Source organism: Anguilla anguilla, chromosome 14, assembly GCF_013347855.1.
Source record: "Anguilla anguilla isolate fAngAng1 chromosome 14, fAngAng1.pri, whole genome shotgun sequence".
Taxonomy (NCBI): Eukaryota; Metazoa; Chordata; class Actinopteri; order Anguilliformes; family Anguillidae; genus Anguilla; species Anguilla anguilla.
This window is the reverse complement of record NC_049214.1, coordinates 15,515,719-15,538,001: the sequence shown is the minus strand read 5'-3', so window position 1 is coordinate 15,538,001 and position 22,283 is coordinate 15,515,719. Positions and strand designations below refer to the sequence as shown.

The following is a 22,283-nucleotide window of genomic DNA, read 5'->3' as shown; positions in this document are numbered from 1 at the left end:
GCCAAGTCACAGATGTGACCAACAGCCCCCACCTACACCCTCCCTATTCCCTTTGTTTTCTCTCCATTGAAAATTGGGGGCCTCAGCTGTTATAGGAGATGGCCTATAATGGATTCACTGTTCTCTTGCAAATAATTTCCTTTAAAACATTCTTTATGAAAAGAAGGCAACAAAATGAAGGTTAAGAGAAGCAGAACAAAACCAGGCACATCGGGTACGTTTGTAGCCCTCTGACACCCTCAGTGGGAGGGCTGTGATCAGAGGGGTTTTAATAAATGAGGGCCGGATTGACACGCGTCTCCATTTTTGGAAGCCGAAACAGAACGGGAGGCTGTATTCCTAACTGTTTTCTGAGCCTCTGCCTCACCCCCCAGCAAGCAATCGCTTCACATGATGTTACTGAATGATAAGCTGTGGAAGGAGAAGCAAAAAGCCTTGCAGGTTTAAAATGAGCACTACTTCAATATCCGTACTCAGTAGCATTGTAGCATAGACAGGAAGCTACAGAAGTTAAACTAAAGTCAGTATAAGAGCGTTCTTGCTAAATCAGGAGTGAACTCATCATATTTATTAACAAGCATACACTGCAAGGCGACCTTTGATGATGAAATGAAGCTTACAGTTCTTCGCAAGTCAGTGAAGCTGCCTCTTCTCTCCTAGCAATAGAGATTTGTTTTTTCTATGCTAATGAAAACCGTGATGAAACCTCACATTTTTGCCAACCAAGCTCGCTCTGCAGTGAAGATTATTACTTTCGTGGACCACTTGAGGAATCTGTACTGTCCACCATTTTGTTGTTTCTAATGTAAGTAGGCACATCTCCATTTTTATGAAATGAGGATTAAAAATACAAAACCAATGCAGTTAAGTGCCAGAGGTTTAACAGTCATGTTATGTTCTTATTTCAATTTCTCAATGCTCTGTGGTTTCTGTCTATGAAACAAGGTAAATGCCTTCTCTGCTATGTGTATTTTGCAAAAGAGATCTTGCAGGGTACACCAAAGTAACCACAGCTCACTAAGAATTGGAATGGCTCTTGTTATGGTGGTCATGAAATATCCTCCCATGAGGTCAGTGGTACTGACTGCACCCAATGTGTCTTCTTGTATGACATCACTCTGTAAATGACAGCAGATTCAAGCAAGGTCTTATTAGTTCATCAGGGAGATACCTTTAACACATAACATAAATTGCAGCAACAGCTGCAACGCCTATCTTCTAGTTTTAATTGAATATGCGGTTGATGTGTACTACCGTACATTTTCATTAGCTAGATAATTGACACATTGCTGTCGCTGGTGTTACTTCACATTCCAAATTCATTTAGTGACTTTCCCTCTGTTTTTTTTTTAAGTCTTGGGGGTTAAGCCTTTAGCTACCTAGTCACTTGATGAGGTTTCCCTTAATTAACATACTGTTAAAGCACTTCCCTGGATTATGCAAGGCCCTGGAAAACAGAATACTGTTCAAATTAATTTCAATAAAATGTTCATACTGACTTGGTTCAAACAGACTTATGGACCACAAACAAAATGGATGAAAATGGGGCTATTATATGCACAGCAGTTCTTCTCAGTCCTCCACATCTTTTCTGTAAATTGCTGAGGTCCAGACGGAAAGCAATTTATCGGTCGTGAAAATTAAGAAGGAACAAAGCCTGCTGTTATGTACTCCTTGTCTTATGGGTGTTTTGTCCAAACTACAACACATTCAACTCCTTCAGTCCACCCATAGGAGCAATGGGAAGGTTTTGGCTGAGTAGAGGTTGGGGAGTTGGCAGCTATTTGGACTGGGGCAACTTCCAACCCCTTCCATTTCCAGAATAGCAGGCAGCAGTTTCTTTTTTTCCCCTACTGTACATCTAACACTGTACCAGTACCAGTGTCTACTAGATAATCTACCAAACAGCTGTTTCACCCATCTCCTGGCCAGAGTGCGACAGAGGGGCACTGTAGCTGGAGTTGCTGGCCAGGGAGAAAGGTGGACTAGGCCCCCCAGTGAAAACCTCCCCCGGGATGGGGTGCAGGGGTCCTGTGAGGCCAGGTTCCGGGCTGGGAGAGTCGGCATGGGAGATCATGTCCGTGTAGCGTTGGTTGTCTGATGAGTGGTGGCCCGACATGGGACCCTCCAGTGGCCCCTGCCCGGAGCTCAGGATGTAGCCAGACTCGGCAGGAGACTGAGCCTGTGAAGAGGGGGGACCATGTGGGAAGAATTCATAGTTGCCACCAGGGCCATAGTAGTCCCCTTGGTAATCTAGGAAGAAAAGGAAGAAGAGGAAATGGTTTAATCCTCTCAAATTCTGTGAATTCCATACTGACTACCCAAAATTCACATTACAAAATGATTTAATTAAAGAAGAATGAATGAAACAAAGAGAAAGAATTATTGCTACAAGCCAAGCAGCAATAATGGGTTCAGAGGGACCACAAAGAAAATAATAATAATAATAATAATAATAAGCATGTACAAAACATTACATTTCTAATATTCATTTCCATATTTGTTTGTTTTTAATGACTGAAATTAGTGAAAAGTACAATGGTTGCATTCCATAGCTGGGGGAAAAAAGGTCTGAGACGCTGCTGGGCTCGAATCCTAGAAAGCGGAAGTAAGGACTGTTGAATCGTTACTCAACAGTAAAGTAAGAAACTAAACGGAATCAGTTAGCAAGGTTAGTATTTTGATCCTTTAGATGATTAGTAATGTTTCGGCTTATGAGCATGATTGCAATAGAATTAAATCAGTGTGATAGCACAGATAGCTGATTTAGATAACCAGCATATTGATGTTATCAGAAACGTACAGCATACATCACATTAAATTAGACAGTTTGGATGCATTGGAGCTTTGCTAAGAGGCTCGTTGGTTTAGTACAGAAAGACGGGTTCAACTACAATTTCAAGATCCACCACTAGTGTCATTTAAATGGTAGTATAAGCCAGCAAGATATAACTGACATAACTGCCAAGTTTTGTGAGATTGTATCAATTAGGAAGTAAAATTGTTTTAGTTTTGGAGTACTACTACTACTACTAATAATAATAATAATAATAATAATAATAAAGAAGAAGAAGAAGAAGAACAGAAACAACAACAACAAAAGCAGGGCTTTGTTGACCACACCAGTTATGAAACCAGATATAGCACCTGCAATAAAGATCTTGGGGATTGTATAGCATCATATGAATTAAATGATATCAAAATAAATGAATAAATTAATTAAATGAAATAAAACTGGGAAATGGCAAAAATAGAAAATGTGCCATTATGTAGCACCATTGCTAAATAATAATACAATGAAAGTCAATGGGATTTGATATTGAGAATATAACTAAATCAAACATCTATCTATTTGAATGTGAGCTGTTTAAGTTCCCCCTCAGTGATCTGAGGCAAAAATAATAAAGTGAAACAACAAAGACAAAAGAAAGCAAGCCCCTTTTCTTTTTAGCTTGTCACTTTTTCCAGCTGTTCAGTTAATCTGCTTTTCAGCCTACTTTTGCTTTGTCGTTAGTGCCCAGAAAAACAAACTTGCTCTCTTAATGCATGCTCTTGGTCCCAGCTCCATACTGTGGAGAGGAGCACATCTTAAAGCACCTAGGCTGCTTAGTTAACACCACCCAGGTGCTGCTCTTTCCACCAGTAGGCGAAGACACCGGAATGAATGCCACTTTCCCTCACCACCAGAATTCAGCCAAAGCCATTCAGGCTAATTCGGCTCACATTGAGGCCCAGGTTTCCACACCATTTATGTCACATGCTGTGTGAAACCCCTGGGAGGGAGATTCGGCAGTCCAGGATTTCGGCACCAAATTGCCATATGCCAGATAGTAGGACACAGGAATATGCAGTAATTCTGGTTTCACTGGGTTTTATTTAGAGAGCAAGAGAATAAATAAAAAAATAAAAAAACAAATCTTCTCTCTTTCCCCACATACAAACAAGGGGGAGAACAAAATAACAAACAAGAAGGATAAAAGCGCCACGAAAACTTGTCAACTTTCTGGTTTTTCTTGTTCTCACCTTGCTTTATGTAGCCTACAAGGATTCCCAGCCTCAGCCACCCACTGTGAAAAGATGCGCACTTTTAAGCCCTGGGCTCAGTGCCACTTCTAGAGTTTTGGTGGCCCTAAACAAGAATGTTGTTGAGGCCCCAAAGTGCTCTTACGTAAATTGCACCTACCTTGAATTGTGTGGCCCAAGGATATTTGTGGCCCTAAATGACTGCATAGTGTTTATGCCAGCAGCGGGCTCTGTCTGGGTGTATTAGTTAATGCCACCTAGGAGTGTGTGCCTACTTAACCAGTGGGCGTGGCCTGATTGCCCCGATTCCCTCTGTCAGATTGAGCCCTGCCACATAGCTCATTTACAATAAATACTTAAATAAATAAGGCTACTGCAATGTAAGCATACAATTCAAAATCAATACAGGATAAACATTCTTGAAACTGATATTTGTAACTTTTCATTTTTAAAGTTTAATTTTAGAAACCTGAACACTCCATTCCTGATACGTTTATTGCATATGTATTATAGCTGAGTGTTTTTTTTCTGTTTTTTTTTTATATGGGTTCAAGTCAGAAGTTCACTTTCACTGTAAAGGGGATGTACTGAACTGAGTGAGGTCCAATTAATCTGAATATTTTTTGCTGAGCTGAAATAAACAGCAAAGCATAAACTGTAATTCAAGCAGAAATGCTGCTATACCAGGATAGGCCAATATTTTCAGAGCAAATAAATGTAACTATGGCCAATACATTCTAACCACATTAGACCAAATCACTATCTGAAAAGGGCATATTTAGAAACACCATTACAAAAAGGTCAGTTTAACCCAATCGCACAGTATTAGTGAATAATTGAAAGATAATTACTAAACGATGGAGAGCAGGAGATATATAATAATAGAGCATTTTGCACTTCTATGCTAGGATGCGAACAGGGCGACAAACAGGGTGATGAGGGATGAATGCCATGTCTAGCACTTCTCTGTTTTCTTGGTGACTCCGGGGGCCTTTGTCACATGAATACAGCTCTATTATCAGCTATTAAAATATATCTGCTATGCTTTTGAACATTTTTTGTACATCGCACTGTAGAAATATAGATTCAGAAAACAATTTCCCAGCATCATAGGCATATGGTAGGTGATGATTGAACATGGATAATTAAAAGGCTTTTTATCAATCAGTCAAAATGAAGATCTGATTTTTGCTCTCCGGAGATGGCACTGCACTGCCACATACGTCAAAGTGTGTGTTTGCTCAGACAAAAACAGTTGACATGAGCTTCATTGCCTATTTACCCTTCAATATATTGATTTGCCTTTGCTACCCATAGACCCCAAAATGAAATTAAGCTTGTCATAATTATTACCAGGTACTTCATTCATCTCTCCACTTACTGTGTATATATATATATATATATATATATATATTCAAATGAAAAATGCCCATTCCCACAACAGTTGAGCGTAAAACGGCTTTCTTTAAATAAATTTTAAGTGATTTGTACACTGTTTACTTATCCATACGTTCTTGTGTAAATTCCCAATATAACAAGGAGAATTTTCAGATTTGATACATGCCAGCCTGGCTCAAGATAGTCCTGGAGGATTTCTGAGGAAATCTGTTAACTGGCTTGAATGAATATTAGAACTGTGTGTATGCGCGGTGGTGGGGGGTACCATATGTGTGAACACCAAACAGAAGAGCCCCACTTTCTGAAAGTTGTCCTCCATATGCTCGAAGGCTGAGAGACAACTTGAACGACTGTAGTGTGAATGCACATCGTACCAGGCTGGCCTGAATCTTTGTTCCCAGAGAGCAGAAGAAAGGAAGAGAATTGGAATGAAATGGAGGGAATGCAATATAAAGATAGTAAGTGTGTGAAAGGGCACAATGTTTAGGCAATGTTAGGGACACATTTAAAATGAGGGATCACCATTAATGCCAATTCCTATTAATTTATATTGAAAACGATTAACCTTTTCAAAATATGTGCTTCCAAATGAGTTGTATAGACATACTATTTTAAATAGTAGTTACATTCTAAACATTCTGATTAAGGCACAATGACTATGATTATAAGAATGTGACATAATATATATTTGGATAAATGTACGGATAAATAGAATAATATTATTTTAGCTAGCTAGAAAATAAAATTTTTAAAAATAATTCTGAAATGCTTAGCAGGATCAGTATTCAGAAATTCTCATCACAAGGCAATTTAGGAATTAATTTACATTCAATATTGTAAATGAACTAATCCGATTATCAAAACTGATATTTTTATATTAGTAGACCATTTCTTTCTACCTGCCTCAAACAATGCCAGTCATATTACTATTAAAAACAGAAAAACTGTTGAACAGTTGAATTAAACTGCACAGAAAAAAAATGTTTTTAACGGTTTTTTTGCTAGTGAATCCTTAAAATGTATTTTATTGCATTAGCTGCAAGATCTCTTGCTATAAAGTTCCAACAAAGGCATCAGACAGACCCATATTCTGGCGAAGGCAGTCGGGAAGCATACTTTCACAGAGCTCCGAAGATGTGTTGTTGTTGTTGTTTGTATTCCGGGGTGACAAGGGTGTTTTAGGTAGGTGCAGAGTCCCCCGCTGTGCAGATTAAAAGCTCCCCGGCAGGTCGAGAGCATATTCAGTGCCATGGCTCGAGCACATTCCGCCACAGAGCGCCATGGCAACACCTCACTGAGGAGGCCAGAAAGAGCAGACGGACACTACTCCCATGCCAAAGATGAGGGCACAGGGCAGAATGAGAACTGGACACATTCCCAGCGGGATATATTTAACTGGACGCGTTTTATAAGACTGTGGAAATACACGAAGCCAGTCTCAATGATAAAGCAAACATGTCAATCGAAATTATGGTCAACGCGACTACCTCGGAATGGATAGAAATGCTGATAGCAGTCTGTTGAAATCCACATTATAAAAAGTTATCTATTCATTGTCGACCTTGTAGTGTTTAGTAAAAGATAGGTACTAAAGGGATTGGAACAATGTCATGTATTGAGACTTTCTGCTGTACACATTCTGTACACAGTCCTGTTACAACTGGGCAAACCGTAGTCTGCAAAGAGTTTCAGGATAAACTTTTGGTATACTGGAGGAGGGGCATGAAGATGATAAACACATCAGTATTGGAGGTGAACATATCCACAGAGGGATATGGAGGAAGTCCACAATGGCAGTTCAACAAAGGCTGTCAAAAACTGTCTTCACAAATCTATTTTCAACAGTGACATTTTGGCTCCAGTGCTGAAGTGTCAGGGAAAGCACGCAACACCTAGAAACACAACAGCCATTGGAAAGTTGGCAGGGCCAAAGATGAGGGTGTGAACAATAACTGAAGCAAGGGAGAAGGCTGTGGCAGGATGAAAATTATAGCATAAGCAACAGCTGGTGCTGGTTCAGGCCATTCTGGCTGGATAGCAGGTAGGGACCAGCACTGCCTAGCATAGTAATTCGTATTCACATTGTGTCTGCTGCAGGGGAAGGCCAAAGTGTGTGACAATATCTCCCCTTCTATTAGAATTTTGAAGGGAGTTCACCTTAGAGCATTTTAAACAATTGATCATCTTTCCTCAGCAGGTGCTTGCAAATTGCAAATTTCAAGGGAAAGTAGAAACGCATGACTACAGTGAACCCCTGTCTTACAGTTTCCAGTCACTTGGATTAGTAATTGGTAACAGAGAAATGAGTTTTTTTTTTTTTTCAATTCAGCCAAGGCACTGTGGGTATTTCCAGTAATATAAATGCATATTTTGACCAATATTTGAACATTTCCCCAAGAGGACTGATACATGGCACAATGACTCCACATTAACTAAAATGGTTCTGAATAATTTTTGGTTGTACAAATATAATTTATAATGGCAGGACACATGACAAAAACTAAAAAAACCAGTGTTCCCAGACATGGACCATCAGAGTCAATTCTGCCAATGAGTCTTTTGAGATGATTAATTTGGATCTATATTGAAATAGGTTTTACATGTGGCCATACATGCACTAGTCTATGATACAATGATTGATTAGCACAGGATTTATCCACCAAGAGTACTACGATATTCAAATGGCAAGACAGACTATGTGCAGATACAGTTTAAACAGGATGCCTATCATCTTTTAAGAGTTTTTGGATACAAACACCGCTGTCAACTTGATGAAATAAATTTTACACAGCATGCAAGAACAACCATAATTTACATGAGTGCCTTCCCACATGCAATGACTATGACAGGTAATTTGAATGTTATTCCACAAATGCTTGGATTTTGACAGGCAATCATAGAAAATGAGGTATGACAGAAAAGGTCAGAAGGTTATACAATATAACCAATATTAATTAATGCAACAGCTTAGGCACTAAGAGAAAGAGAAAGAGAAACAGGGACAAATAATCATGTTTCTGAAAAGACTATAGCTAAGGCTCACCGCCATAATAGCTGTACGGCCCCGACCCCAGGATTTCAGGGTCCTCAAGTCTGCCGCCTAGGGGCCGCATTCTCCGTGGGCCCCTGAAGAAAGCATGTCGCCTGGCTCCTAGCGCACTCAGCTGCTTCATTCGCCGCTCTTTGGACCTTCGGTTCTGGAACCACACCTGCAAATGGCCTAGCACAATTAATGTACAACAACAACAATTTTTAAATAAATAAAAACAATTTTATTTATGTATAATTAGTGTGTGTGTGTGTAGGTGTGTGTCTGTGTGTGTGCATGACATTGTGTGAATGAATGTGTGTGTATTTAGGACATAAATTCTATTAAAAACCTAAACTGAAACAGGCATATGACCTACCCTTTCAAGCTGCAGTTTTGTTTATTTCCACAGTGCAAACATTGCAGATTAATATCAATGCCTCCAAAGCCTTGTCACAGTGTCAATCTTAAAGCTAAATTTTGTTTTACGATGCTGAACAATTTTGTGTTAGCTACATTGATGCTCATTGTTCTTAAGATGAGGGATGACAACATTGCCTTTTATTAATAAAATAAATCACGTTTCCATCACATGAGAATATCCATACATACACAGTGAAATGTCCTTACAGAGTACATATGATGGTCCTAATTGGACTATGATGGTCCTAATTGGACTCAATTGTTAGAACTGAATTAGCACTGGGCATTTTACTGTGTAGTACGCCAGATATATTGAAAGATATGAAAACTAATGTTAGTCTAAATGTTAGTCTCCTCAGTGTCACCATGTTAGAAAATCTGTAAATTAGTGTAAACACACCCACATAAAATATAAGCCATAATATTCATATCAGGTGGCTGCATAATGGGGCCAACTGTAATCATAAGTGTGTGGTGGTGGCAAGTAACATTATCAACATAGTTCAACACAGAGTACATATTTGCAGGAACAAGATTCTGGCTCGAAACAGAGGTCCTACAAGTGGGATTCCATCCCCTGTGTTTATTTACTTATTTATTTGCTTATATTTCATTGTCATGCCTGAAATTTTTTTTGTCATGTCTGTCATGCCTGAAATAATGGCAGAAAATTGGTTTTTAATTATCTGTATGCAGAGCACATACTAATATCATTTTATAACAAACATGTAAAGGGAATTCAGACAAGGAAGCCTGTGCCCTCTGTGGCTCCACAGATGGCTATACATAATTTTGGAATGTATGGGATTATTACCTCTAAGGTCCCTTAATAAGCTACATGTTTGGTGGCTTGATATTTATGTATTTCAAAGCAGTCATTTCTTATCCTCCAATGTCTTAGAAAATGTTACAGATTATCAGTAAGACAGTCAATGCATTTTGAAATGGCTGTCATTCTAACAATGGTCACGGCCCAATGCCTATGTCTTCAAGCATTGAAGAATCAGTAAACAAAATGTTCAAAGATAACATGGGGGCCAATGTTTTTCTTTTTTTTTTTAATAAACAAAATAGATCACAGCCTTTTTCAGTTCAAAAGAACTAAAGCAACTTCTATTTTTTATGATTGATTATGATTCTCTAGCAAGGGTGTGCAGGTAAAATATTTATAGTAAATGAACAAGTTGGAAGGATGCATCTAATCAGACAGGCTAATAAAGCTGATCACAGCTAACACTCATTTAGGCTACACATGCAGGCACCGGGATATTTTAGTTTTGTCAGTGGACCATCACAATGATCAAATCACATATAATATGGATTTAATGATGTAATATTTAACATGTAAGTATTTTACTGATTAAAAAGGATCATTTGGAACAGATAATTAAACAGGTTGAAATGAGATTTTAAGAGAGATGGATGGCACCCCTGTGGTGAAGCAACTCTCAACAAAGATTTTTCTTCCTTAGAAATTGCATAGGAGTCATTTGCAAGTTTTAAATTATTGTTGAAGTAATGGGTTGAAGTGGAGATTTGGATAGCCAATAAATAGGCAAAAACCACTGCCATAACTTGGTATGTTGCACATTGCGTGGGGAATTATATGGTCTATTTTCTGCACAGTTCATTGTGATAATAAGATGGAAACAGACACCAGTTGAATAAAACACCAAATAAATAAATGCTGATAAGGGAAAAAAAAAAAAAAAAAAAAACTTTGATGGAGAACTACTAAAGCATCCAAGTGTAGGTCAACCATCAAGTCATTTTTATAGTTAATTTGGAGCTAAATTTACCCTTTTAAAATGCAATAAAAATAGAAATATTATAGCGGGGATTTGTATTTTGGAACCAGGAGCCTCTCCTGCTTTAGTCACACAGACTGGATGACAAATCTTACCATGAGCACTTAATTACATTTCTAATCTCAATTCTGAGTATTCACGTAATCAAAGCAAATTGAGATAGGATTTTGACATTTTGAATGATTTCGTTTACTTCTTTATTTTTCTCCGTCTCCCCTATTCAGACATCTGAATATGTTGTGAAATCTAAATAGCATACAAATGAAATAAAAATGTGTTCTTTTTTATTTTCTGTGAATTAGTATGACAAAATGATCAGCAGTTGATCAGTATGCACAAACTAGTTTTATTTTGAAGGACAAATTCAAATGTGATGACCATCAGCAGTAAATGATGACCAAGTAGACTACTTTAAAAGGAAATAAAACATAATAAAATTCTACTGAGTAACAACCAATAAAGAAACAATGCACTTAAAAATAGTGTTTATCTGTGCATTTTTCCATGTTTCTTCTCCATGTTTTCCATGCTTTTTCTAAATGATCATATCTACTATCACTTTCCATGCAGTCCATTTCCTACACAAATAGGTCAAATAATTATATGTCTTGTATAGTTATAGATCTCATTGTCAGACATCAGCAGCATTTATTTAAAATTGATGATTAAATGGACAGTACGGTGATATTTTTCTCCTGCTGCCACAGCAGGGCTAAGCTAACGACAGCCAATCAAAGGAATCATTAAAAAGCTTTAATAAAATCCTAAAAACGCACCTGGATTACCCGCATGTTCAGCCCGGTCTCCTGCGCCAACTGTTCCCGGATGTGACGGGTGGGTTTTGGGGTGGCAACGAAAGCAGCTTTAAGGGTTTCTAACTGTTTGGCCTTTATAGTGGTCCGTGGCCCTCTCCTCTTGGTGCCCAGGTTCTGTTCCTCATTCTCGTTATTGTTAGTTTCCTTGTCTGAGGAGGTGGAATTGTCCGTTTCTTTAGTGTCATCTTGTACTGGATCTTGGAGGTCCGGTGACAGACTTCTGTCTGTACATGAAGACACTGTTGGTTGAAAAGAAAATGCTTTAGAGAAGCCTTTAGAAAGTCATATTTTGTGTAGAAAGGTGCCATGATTCAATGGCACAGAAAGAAACACAATTGGATTGGCAGTGCGGTACTGATCAACTTCAGCAAGGACATTTTAAATCTTCACTTGACAAATTAAAAATGTCAAGTTGGCTAGTTCAATGAAATAATGCTCAATTCTTTGTTTATGGACACCATAAAAGGCAACAATAAATGGTGAGTGGGCCTAGTCACACATATTCATATCAAATTCTAACACAGTATTCCATATAGCCCAAACTGAAGTCTGAAATTAATTGCAGGTCTTCTGAGATCACATATTGCGGCATAAGGCATTCACAACATACAATGGGAGTATATATGTATGCATGCGTGTGCATATGTCAGTTTTTACTGTACGTATACATAAATAGCTACAAACATATTGTGTTCAGCACACTATCATCATATTACTGTTTTTTATTTGTTTTTTTTGCCATTTTCTCCCATCTTTCTCCCCAATTTAGTCATTATACCAATACCCCGTGTGCATCAGCCACAGTCCTGGTCGATGGGCTAAGCCAGTAACTTCTCATAATTCACCAAATAATTCATTAAATTGTGACATATTTTACAAACGTAACCTAATGCATAATCTTAATAAAGTTCAAATACCTCCCAAATAAATGCACCTATAGACATTAAAATGGTAGATTCCAAAATCGCTCTGCAGATGGCTCATTTGATTGCTTTTCCAAATGTTAAGTACATTAGCTGACAAAGTATTGCATACACAGTAACAGAACAAATTTGCCTGCATTATTTTTTTGTTTTTGTTTTTTATGTAATTCATTTTGAAAAATAACTGAAGGAGCCATTATTTCTTATTGGGAAAAAGACAGGACAAAGGTGCCTTTATACAAATCATTTTTGCCAACTAATTGGAACATGGCCGTCATCAGTGCATAGCCATACAGGGGAAAAAAATATTAATAAGCTATTTATATTCAATTAACTAACTGCACAGACTAAAATTGCTGCTGGTGTGATGCCAGTCACCAACACACGATCTTTCAAAGGACAAGTAAACGCCCCCCCCCCCCAATGTGGACATTTGGTTAATGAATCAGAGATGCTGCGTCAAAAGAAGTCTAATGTTTGTGCTGATGAAGTTCAGTCACAACTGGTATAACCCAGCTACCACTTTTCACTCTTGCAAGAAATACCAGGATGCTAAACTGATGACAGATTAACCTGGGGGGGGGGGGGTGGTTCTCTGTCCATGGTCCTGAATATGCAGGTAACGATAAATGGTGCTGGGCTGTCATATCAATGTGGGCCATTTGAATAACGTCAAGCTAGCACTGAAATGTTCATAATGCAGTTTGCTGTTGTTTTTGTTATTTTGGGGGGTATTACACAGTTCATTTATATCAAGGAGAAGGAGTGTTTCAACAAAAACCGTATGAAAAATAGGCCCAGTCCTTCATAGAAGTGAAAACAAATAGATTTTATAACAGATGTCTTGTCATTTACATTGTGATTTTTAAAATGAGAACGGACAAAGAAGTGTAGTCATTCAGCACATACAAATAGAAGCACTAGTTGTTATTAATATTAATTAAAATGAAAATAACAAATAGACAAGGAGCAATCAAAACCGCCAGAGTTTGGAGACATACAGTAAAATAAGACAACCAGTAAGACGTACATCTTTGTACAGTTTGCCCAAAGGGAAAGTGGAGGCAGTTGCTAATTATCACCGCTGCTTTGAGGTGAATCCCCACTACTATATTTTGGGAACTGTCATACAATTTTGACCATTAAGACATTTCAATTGGAGGTCAGTCTTTCCGTTGTTGAAACTAGTGCTTGGAATGTGTTGACGATCTTCCGGCAACTAACGAATATTTTTGTTAAACTTAAATCGTGCAAGGAACACAGCATTGGGAGGATTTTCTTATCCTAAGCCCAATGTTTATTATCCGTATAAAAGATATACACAAAAGCAAGGTGCCACCCATAAAACATATGTTTATGTCCAGTGAAGAGTAACCTTTATTTTTAGCTTCAAATTGCACTTAGGCCAATAATGCCATATTACGTCAAACATAATACAGTTCCGGCACACTATAATTAGAAAAGTTAAATGTATTGTACTACTACTACTACTGCTAATAATAATAATAATAACAATAATTATTATTATTATTATTATTATTATTGTTATTATTGTTGTTGTTGTTATTATTATCGTCATTATTGAATGGTACAATCTATTTACAATGAAAAACAGGACATTTTACTGTTAGACAAAAGACCTTAATGTTTACTTACGATAGGCTTAACCATGCTACGTAGCGACTTGGGTGAAAGCAATCAAACTTAAATAAATAAATAAATAAATAAATATTACCTGAATTTAAACTGACTTCTTTAATGACGCTGTTGTTCAAGTAATCTTCTTTACAAACAAACTTGTTTTCGTCAATTATATACAGCTCCTCTCCCGTGGAAAGTTGTTTGTTGCAGACCATGCAAGTAAAGCAGTTCAAATGAAAAACCTTGTTCCTGGCTTTTCTTACGAGGTCGCTGGGTGAGATACCTTGGAGGCAGCCAGCGCACTTCGTTCCGAATCGCCTGCAATTCATGAAGAGCAACAAAAGGCGCGTCAAAGAGGAACAGGAAAATCATAACACGCAGTGTAGGCATATGCGTTACATTTATTCGCGAGGCAATCAAACAAAAAACATGAAGAAAAAAATGTTATTTTTTAAATGTTATTTATAAAACGTGTAAATCTCCGGTGCATCACACCTCGTGCCTGTTGTAATGCTGGAGAAAAAATAACAGGCCTTGGATTTTAATTGAAATGTAGTCTGCGGCTGAAAAATTCACCGTGATCATCAGATGGCATTGGTGAAACATAAGTAGGCTACGCGTAATTATATTTTCTCTTTTTGTCTTTTTTCTAGGTAGCATGAGGCACAGGATGGTGGAGGTATGAGCCCAACAAACACAACAAAATACGTTTTTCCAAAATAAATGTGTACTCTAAGGTAAACTGAAATTTTAATGAACTAAGGTTTATAAAAGTATTATAATATATTATTATGCCACTGTGTTGTATTATAACATCAGTTCCTGCTACACAAGTACATTTTCTTTATTTTCTTTTTTCTTACCATGCAATGAAATTAGATTGTTAATGTAATTTCATATCTTTGCTACTGTAAAATTATTTCGGCATTACAAGCTATAATAAAAAGAATAGTAGAACAATATAGCAATGTGTGACGGTAAGTAGCATATAGCCTACCATCATATTGCTTCGGTAGCATTTTAAATTAAAGCCGTTCATGATTTCAAAGCCTTTCATAATTCTATCAAGATAGTCCCGCTTCCAACTGACGAGACATAACCGTTCTGACAAAATTAACCCGACAGCAAGTCTGCACAATTCACGAAAAGGGCATTGCTGACAATCAACATACTGTGAACAGAGAGATTTTGCAGGATTAAGAAGACTGAACACGAATAAGATGCGGAGAATCTACATTAACCGCTTTGGGAAAGACTAGACAAAAACATAGCCTATATGCCATTGGAGTTTTTCCAATCCTGAATCATATTGATGGAATGGGACGAATGTCATATTATTGAAGACTCATTTAAGAACCCAGTTGTGAACACTTTATTTCATGGGGTGGCTGAATCTTTTAACATGATCGGCGTGCAATGCAAATTGGTGCTTTGTAACGATATTGGTCCGTTGCCCTTTTCAAATGCACCCGGGGCCTTTTTTTTTTTTGAAAGGGCTAAACTCTTCCACAACAAATGGGAACATTTGGTTGAGTATTGTTTCGTCTCATTAACGGTTTCTTATTTAAACTCACAACTTGCTGAGTGTCCTCTATGGTGATGATCACAGTTGACTGAGTGGGACAAATGCATTTAAACCCACAAACCGCTGAATATAGTTCAACAAATTATATCATGACACAGAGTAACAATATATATTATTTTATCATGAGTGTCCCACGGGTTCAACAAAGTTTTACTAGCATCAGGTTAATAGTAAATATTATGACAAATAAATACACTCATTTACACGGATAAGTTGTTCTTGAAAAAAAATGAATAGATGTTGAAAAATAGTAGGGCTTTTAACACATATTAAAATACCAAAATACACGAAAAGAACGTGTAAAGGTAAAGATAAAGGTATTAACCGTCTTAATTTGAGTAACTTCATATTTCATTAAATTCTGCCGAGGACCTGTGCGTGTGTGTGTGTGTGTGTGTGTGTGCGTGTCGTGAACTTGATTCCAATAATTGAAAAAATAATAATAATTTTGTAAAAACGCCTATATTGTTTCAATAATAATAATAATAATAATAATAATAATAATAATAATAATAAAGAATAGCCTTCTAGTTGTATAATTATAAAACGTATTATTATTATTATTATTATTACTATTATTATTATTATTATTGTGGGTACAATATAATCAAATTATAATAATTATGTATAATTATGCATAGTAAGAGTTTCAGAACTTCATTATGTTTAACATAATATAACATTATTTTCCTAAGTTCAATTTGAAGCTATAAATATTGTAATTCATAAAGTGGTAATATACAATTGCCCAAAGCCAATAACTAATATAATCTTAATAATTTGGCAAATCTAAGCATATCTAGTACAGTATGTCTACACTAAGAAATACTTGTCTTAATATCACATTGCCAATATATTATTGCATTATTATTTATTGCATTGCTCGGATGCTCTGCACCTCAAATTTCAATTCTGCTACAATCCAAGCAGGACGCATGAACGATCCGGTTTCATTGTTGAATTAACGCGTTGCGTCGGAAAGGGCTTTGTTGCTCATACCAAACTTTACTTTTAAAACCATATTTTCCCAATTTACAGTTGATAAAATTCTGCCAAAAATAATTTTCGCGCCACGGAAACGGTAATCGTTGAAGACAGGGAGGGGCAATGCCAGTAATAGGTTCTACACCGTGTCTACCATTGCCTAAAATCAATCAATCCCTTAAGTGTACATAATTACCATATAACTATGAGTGGATTCGGAAATATCACTATCAGAAGCCACAGAATGTATGCTATCACATGCAATGTCCTTTTTATCGATTATGGCTGTTCCACCGAAAGATAAAACCAAAAAACGCAACTATCCTCAGAAGAGGGATTTCTTTTTCAACATTTGCCATTTTACTTTGCTCATACAAAGAAAAGCTGCACGCTTACCTGAAAAAGTCATTTTTGCAGTAGATCTTGCCCTCCCTGTAAAAACATTTTTCCGTTAAATTGCACTTGCATTCACAGCACTGGACGCACTTGGCGTGCCAGGCTCGGTCCAAGACGTTGAGCAGGAAACGATCCAGAATGGGCCGTTCGCACCCCGCACAGTGCATCATCCTACTGCTGTGCAGGAGGACAACCAGTGCCAACCTTCCCGAGTGGGCACCCCCGTCCAGACCGTGGCTATACGAGTTTGCGAAGAACAACGTCTTCACTCCTTTCCGAAAACCGATGCAAAGCAAATCCCCTTTACTGTGTCTCCGGCGTATGTAGAAAGTGCTTGACCTCCTCCCACAGCTCACAACTCAAATTGATAACCCGAGGTGCTACCGCTTTCTCGCTGTACCCGTCATCCCCCAATCCTCCAAGACTGAGAAAGGGGAGATAACATGGTGGTCCGGGAAGATGAATCACACAGATGTTCTGGTCTGCTGGCGTGAGCATAAAGGGTTTTATATTTTACTTCACATTCCTCCTTCCTTAGTTTGGACCTATCTTATTCTTGTTAGTATTCTGCTTACTTTTTTCACCTCAACTCACGTCGTCACTATTCGTATCGCTGTGCACCCAGTTTGAGGTAATTCGCGGATCCATATTCACATTTAGTGACGTCAGTGGTTGCGGTTCTGTATGAACAGCCAATCAGAACGGAGTCGTCATGGGGACACACTAATGTATTTCCCAGCCAAATTTTGCTCCGGGTTTATGGCGCTAGAAGAAAACACTTTACAATGTTTGAGAATGGGGACATTTACACTAGACATCCAGACACATAGGAAATACTAAGTTGTGTGTTTCTGTCAAACTATAGGATAACCACCAACATCACAATAAATCCTAGATTAGTTACTGTTCCTGCCTGAAGCTACCACATTGTTCATTTAGGCCTACATTCAAGGAACCATTCGTTGAGAATTCAGGTCTAGTAGTTCAGAAAAAGCTAATTTCTAGTGACACGAAAAAAAAAAAAAAAACTTGATTGTTGCTTTGCGGATGCAGCAGCTAATATTAAAATTAACTATTTGTACACGCACTTAAATATTAACAACAAACTACCAAACTATGAATTAGTACATTTAAATCATACGTTTATGATCTTTTCGGTTTCTTTCATGGGATTCAATTAAATTAATTAAATTAAGAAAAATAAAGAAAAAGAAGAATAAACAAAAACATTCCAGTGCGATTAACATTCTGCCAAGTATAGCCTATTACCTGTATGAGAATTATTAACGTAGGCTAGCTATGCGGTAGACGATAGACGATATGTACACTTCAATGTAGGCCTACTACAATAACCATTTTATTTAATTGTTTATTAGCTCTATGCTTTTTGTAGTTATCTTCGCAGGCTGTTGGGCGAGCAAAACGTTTTATTTTGGCAAAGGGGTGGGGGTGGGGGTGCTGTCAGCTCACAAGCTTTTTGTCATGCAGTATTTACAGGGAAATGCACCGAATTAAGACGCTGGGACTCTCTTTACGAAATAGAATGGGAGGGATCTACAAGCGGCTTGACAAAGTAGCCACAAAGCAGGGGGATTTAAATATTTAGCTCGTCATTTCATTGCGTGCTTTACAGCTTTACAGACTTGATCTAGTGTGCCCTGGAGTTGGAACACACAAGAGGTGAAGTAGGGTGAGCTTCATGAAAAAGTTGAGCGCGTCAGGAAGGAGGATTTTGACACAGAAAATAACTATTTCCATCAGTGTCTTTCATGGATGCATGTCTGCGCTCCTCATAATATAATTTGATCCTAAACAGACAGGTCTAAAAGTAACCGGAACGTTGTGGAAAAAAAATCTTAGATATCTAGGCCTACTCTTTTAGTATGAATTCATTTCGAACAAACTTTTTTAAAATTTATTTTTTATAAATTCGGCTTAAATAATGTGAAAAAACAGTAACAACAACAACATAATAACAACAACAATAATAATAACAATAATAATAATAATAATAATAATAATATATTCTGATTTATAGCCTATAATATGTCCAAGCGTATTATCTGCAGAATTTTATACATGATACCATAGGCTAATTATCTTTATCGCTACAGCAAATATAGCCTAAATGAACAATAAACAGCTCTAAAATGCAGATAAATATTGTGAAAAATGACATTAACACATAATGGTGGAATATAATAAAGAGAAAGAACATTTTGAAGAATGTTAAACTAAAACGACTGAAGACGTTTAAAGAAATAAATTGTTTTTATTTTCCGTGTTTCTTTTAATAAATTTATCAAATGTAATCATAAGTAGTTCTTCTCAAGCCATACTTTGTATGGCAGCTGCTTTGTATCTCTCAAAGATCTAACTCTACCTCCCCATCCCTTTCTTTCTCTTTCTCTCAGACACACACACACACAGACACACACATAGACACTTGGAAATACATGTCTTGAATCCATGTCAGAAAGTTATATACCTCGTAAACAGAATACCTAAACTAAGAACCAATATCTTCCTTCGTTAATAATTTGACAGTTAAATGAAATTATACTATTCTAATGTTGCGTAATTTCACGTTAGAATCACCGTACTCAGTATGAGGTGGTACGGTCGTAGTAGATTATATGAATAAGCACATTCGGCCGACATAACTCTATCCTAAAAGCGTGAGTTATTGCAGTAACAAGCCTTTATGTAGTTATTTATTTCTGGTGCTGTTATATTGTGCCCTTAAGGCTACTAGATATTTTAATATATAGGCTATGTACAATAAATCTTCAGTAATTCAAAAATTGTAAGTAGATTAGTTTCATTTATTAGATTCTAAGTGGAACTTTTCTCAACTGCGTCGCTCCCAAGGGTTTGCTTAGTTACACATACACCTACATGTGTAGCCTAATTATAATTTCTGAAGCTCCATTATCGCCTCGTCAATGGCCTTGTCCCAGAAGTTAAGATTAGTTTTTGATTTAGGCTACACTCCCGAGCTGATTGAGTTCCCTGGCAGCATTTTGGGACATAACAGAACAAGGAGAAATAAATGAACTCTCCTGGAACATTTCGGGTTCCGTGCAGGCCTATATCCTACTGCAATGATAATACTAATAAAAAGTGTCCTGATTTGTACGTCATATTTATCGCTACGGGCTTTTTTATATATCAGCCAGTCAGGTTTTATACTACTGACACATTTCTCATATTAATTTGGTGAAGTAACTATCATTATTGCTCTTGTTCTTGTATTATTATTATTATTATTATTATTATTATTATTATTATTATTATTATTATTATTAGTTTTAACTAGCGGTTCAGCACTACAGCAAATAGTTTTTCTGTTGATATTGAAATCTTGGGCGTCATTATCCGCCCCAAAGGTGTGAAGTAGGGAATCTACATAATAAAACGCAGCAATTTTCCCTAACAGCGGGATGCCGTTCAGGTTGTACAGATTGAAAAGGGAAGCCCCTAGGCAAAGCGCAGACCCCTGCCGTAGCAAGTTTACTCTTGCTTGCACCCTTTTATCCCTTGTCGTTGAACGTGACTATTACTTATTTCCCCCTTGTGTGAACTGAATCCATGACTTTCCTACGTTTTTTATATAAAAAAGATTTTGAAATATAGGTTCATTTTTTACTGCTTCGGCACAATACTTAACGATTAAAAGACCTTTTATGAAATGCATATGCGGGCTGTATCATGTGAAACCGTTTAAATCTTAACAAGTAGCCTGCCACAAACCTCAGTCTTTTCAAAACAGTAATGACAGCGGTTCTCTTTTGAAAATATTGTGGTTATATATTTAGCTTTTTTCAATATAATTGCGAGTACGAGAGGAGATAGTTAGTTCTGAATAGCACTTCGTGGGGTCGAATCTATAGGCTACATTGTATTTTAAGAAAATAGGCTGTGTTCTGAACAGCCCTGTTAAAATAACAAAACAAACAGGTTCTATTTTTATGCACGCTCTAATCCGTAATTACTATGTGTGGGGAAACGCGCATCTGGCCCACCTCTTGAAGTTGGAACACTGAGCGTCTAGTATTTGTGTATTTCTTTACTTCGTTGTATTAAATAGTATTCCCTATTTATCACACTTTCCACTTCCAGATGATTCCAACTTGGCATGGACGGAGGTGAGGCTTCAAGCCTTGTCCAAGGTTCTGAAACCAAAATACTCTGCGGATTTTCTCACCCTCCTCTAGCATAATGTACTGAGCCGAATTTGAGTACCAACACTAGATACCTCCCTCGGGACAGACGCTGAATCCCTTCCTTCTTTTTGTGACCGTGGCTTTTTCCCAGAGAGGCTTTTTAGTTGGCGCTGATTGTTGCCTTTTCAAGGACAGTGATCTTTACCAGTTGAAACTTGACCATGTGAAAATGCAGAATTTTTCAATCATTGTGTAATGTATGCATATAATCACGAACTGCTCTCAAAAAAAGAAAGAAAAAAAACGTTTGGAAGGTTTGTCACTAAAAGGACAGACGAGCATTCACACATCGGGTGCCATTGCTGCGCAAGTCCCCATTTTTCCCTTTTAATCTTAGTAGCCTTGACTAATCTTACAAGGCCAGCATACTCAGATCTGAAGGAACATACCAAAGCATGGTTGCCATTAACAAAATGCAGCAGATGGCCTTGTCTGTTTTTCGACCAGAAAATAGAACATGAACCAAAGGAAAGGAAAGAAAGTAAAAATAAGTTAATAAATAATAATAATAATAATAATAATAATAATAATAATAATACCACACTGGGCTAGAAAGGAAAATAACTGAAGACAGCACTTCAGTAGCAGAACAAAAGCCATCTAGCTGACATTAAGCAGTAGACTGGGCAATGTCTGTAAATAAGTCACAAAGGAATTTAACAATCAATTTGTTCAAACAGGGCTGGAGAAAATGTACATAATAAAACAATATAATGGGGGAAATTATGCTAGGATCTATGTAGGATACTAGTAGTATCTATCTATTTACCTATCTACCCATCTATATGTGAAATTTATATATGTGTGATTGTATATATCGTTGAAACAATAATTCATAATACACAAATTGCTGCCATAATTTCTCTGTTACATTTTTTGTTAGAGCTCTAAAATACCAAGAAGAAAACATAAACATCTGAAATGTAATCAGGAATACATGCAAGGAGGAATACTTGCACTGCATGTTTTACAAGAAAGCACTGAGAATGAAATCAATCAGGACAGAGAAACCAAAATATAAATGACAATAATA

The 22,283-nt window shown here is 37.1% G+C and overlaps 1 protein-coding gene across 1 annotated transcript; it reads right to left on the bottom strand.

The window, feature by feature from the left end:
• Positions 1-546: 546 nt before the first annotated feature.
• On the bottom strand, positions 547-17,194 carry lhx5 (LIM homeobox 5). Its single transcript, XM_035390006.1, has 5 exons — positions 17,025-17,194; positions 14,154-14,377; positions 11,457-11,734; positions 8,465-8,630; positions 547-2,253 (listed from the first exon to the last, which is right to left on the bottom strand). Exons 1-5 carry the CDS (start codon positions 17,192-17,194, stop codon positions 1,898-1,900), a joined length of 1,194 nt encoding a protein of 397 aa, XP_035245897.1. The 3' UTR covers positions 547-1,897.
• Positions 17,195-22,283: the final 5,089 nt, after the last annotated feature.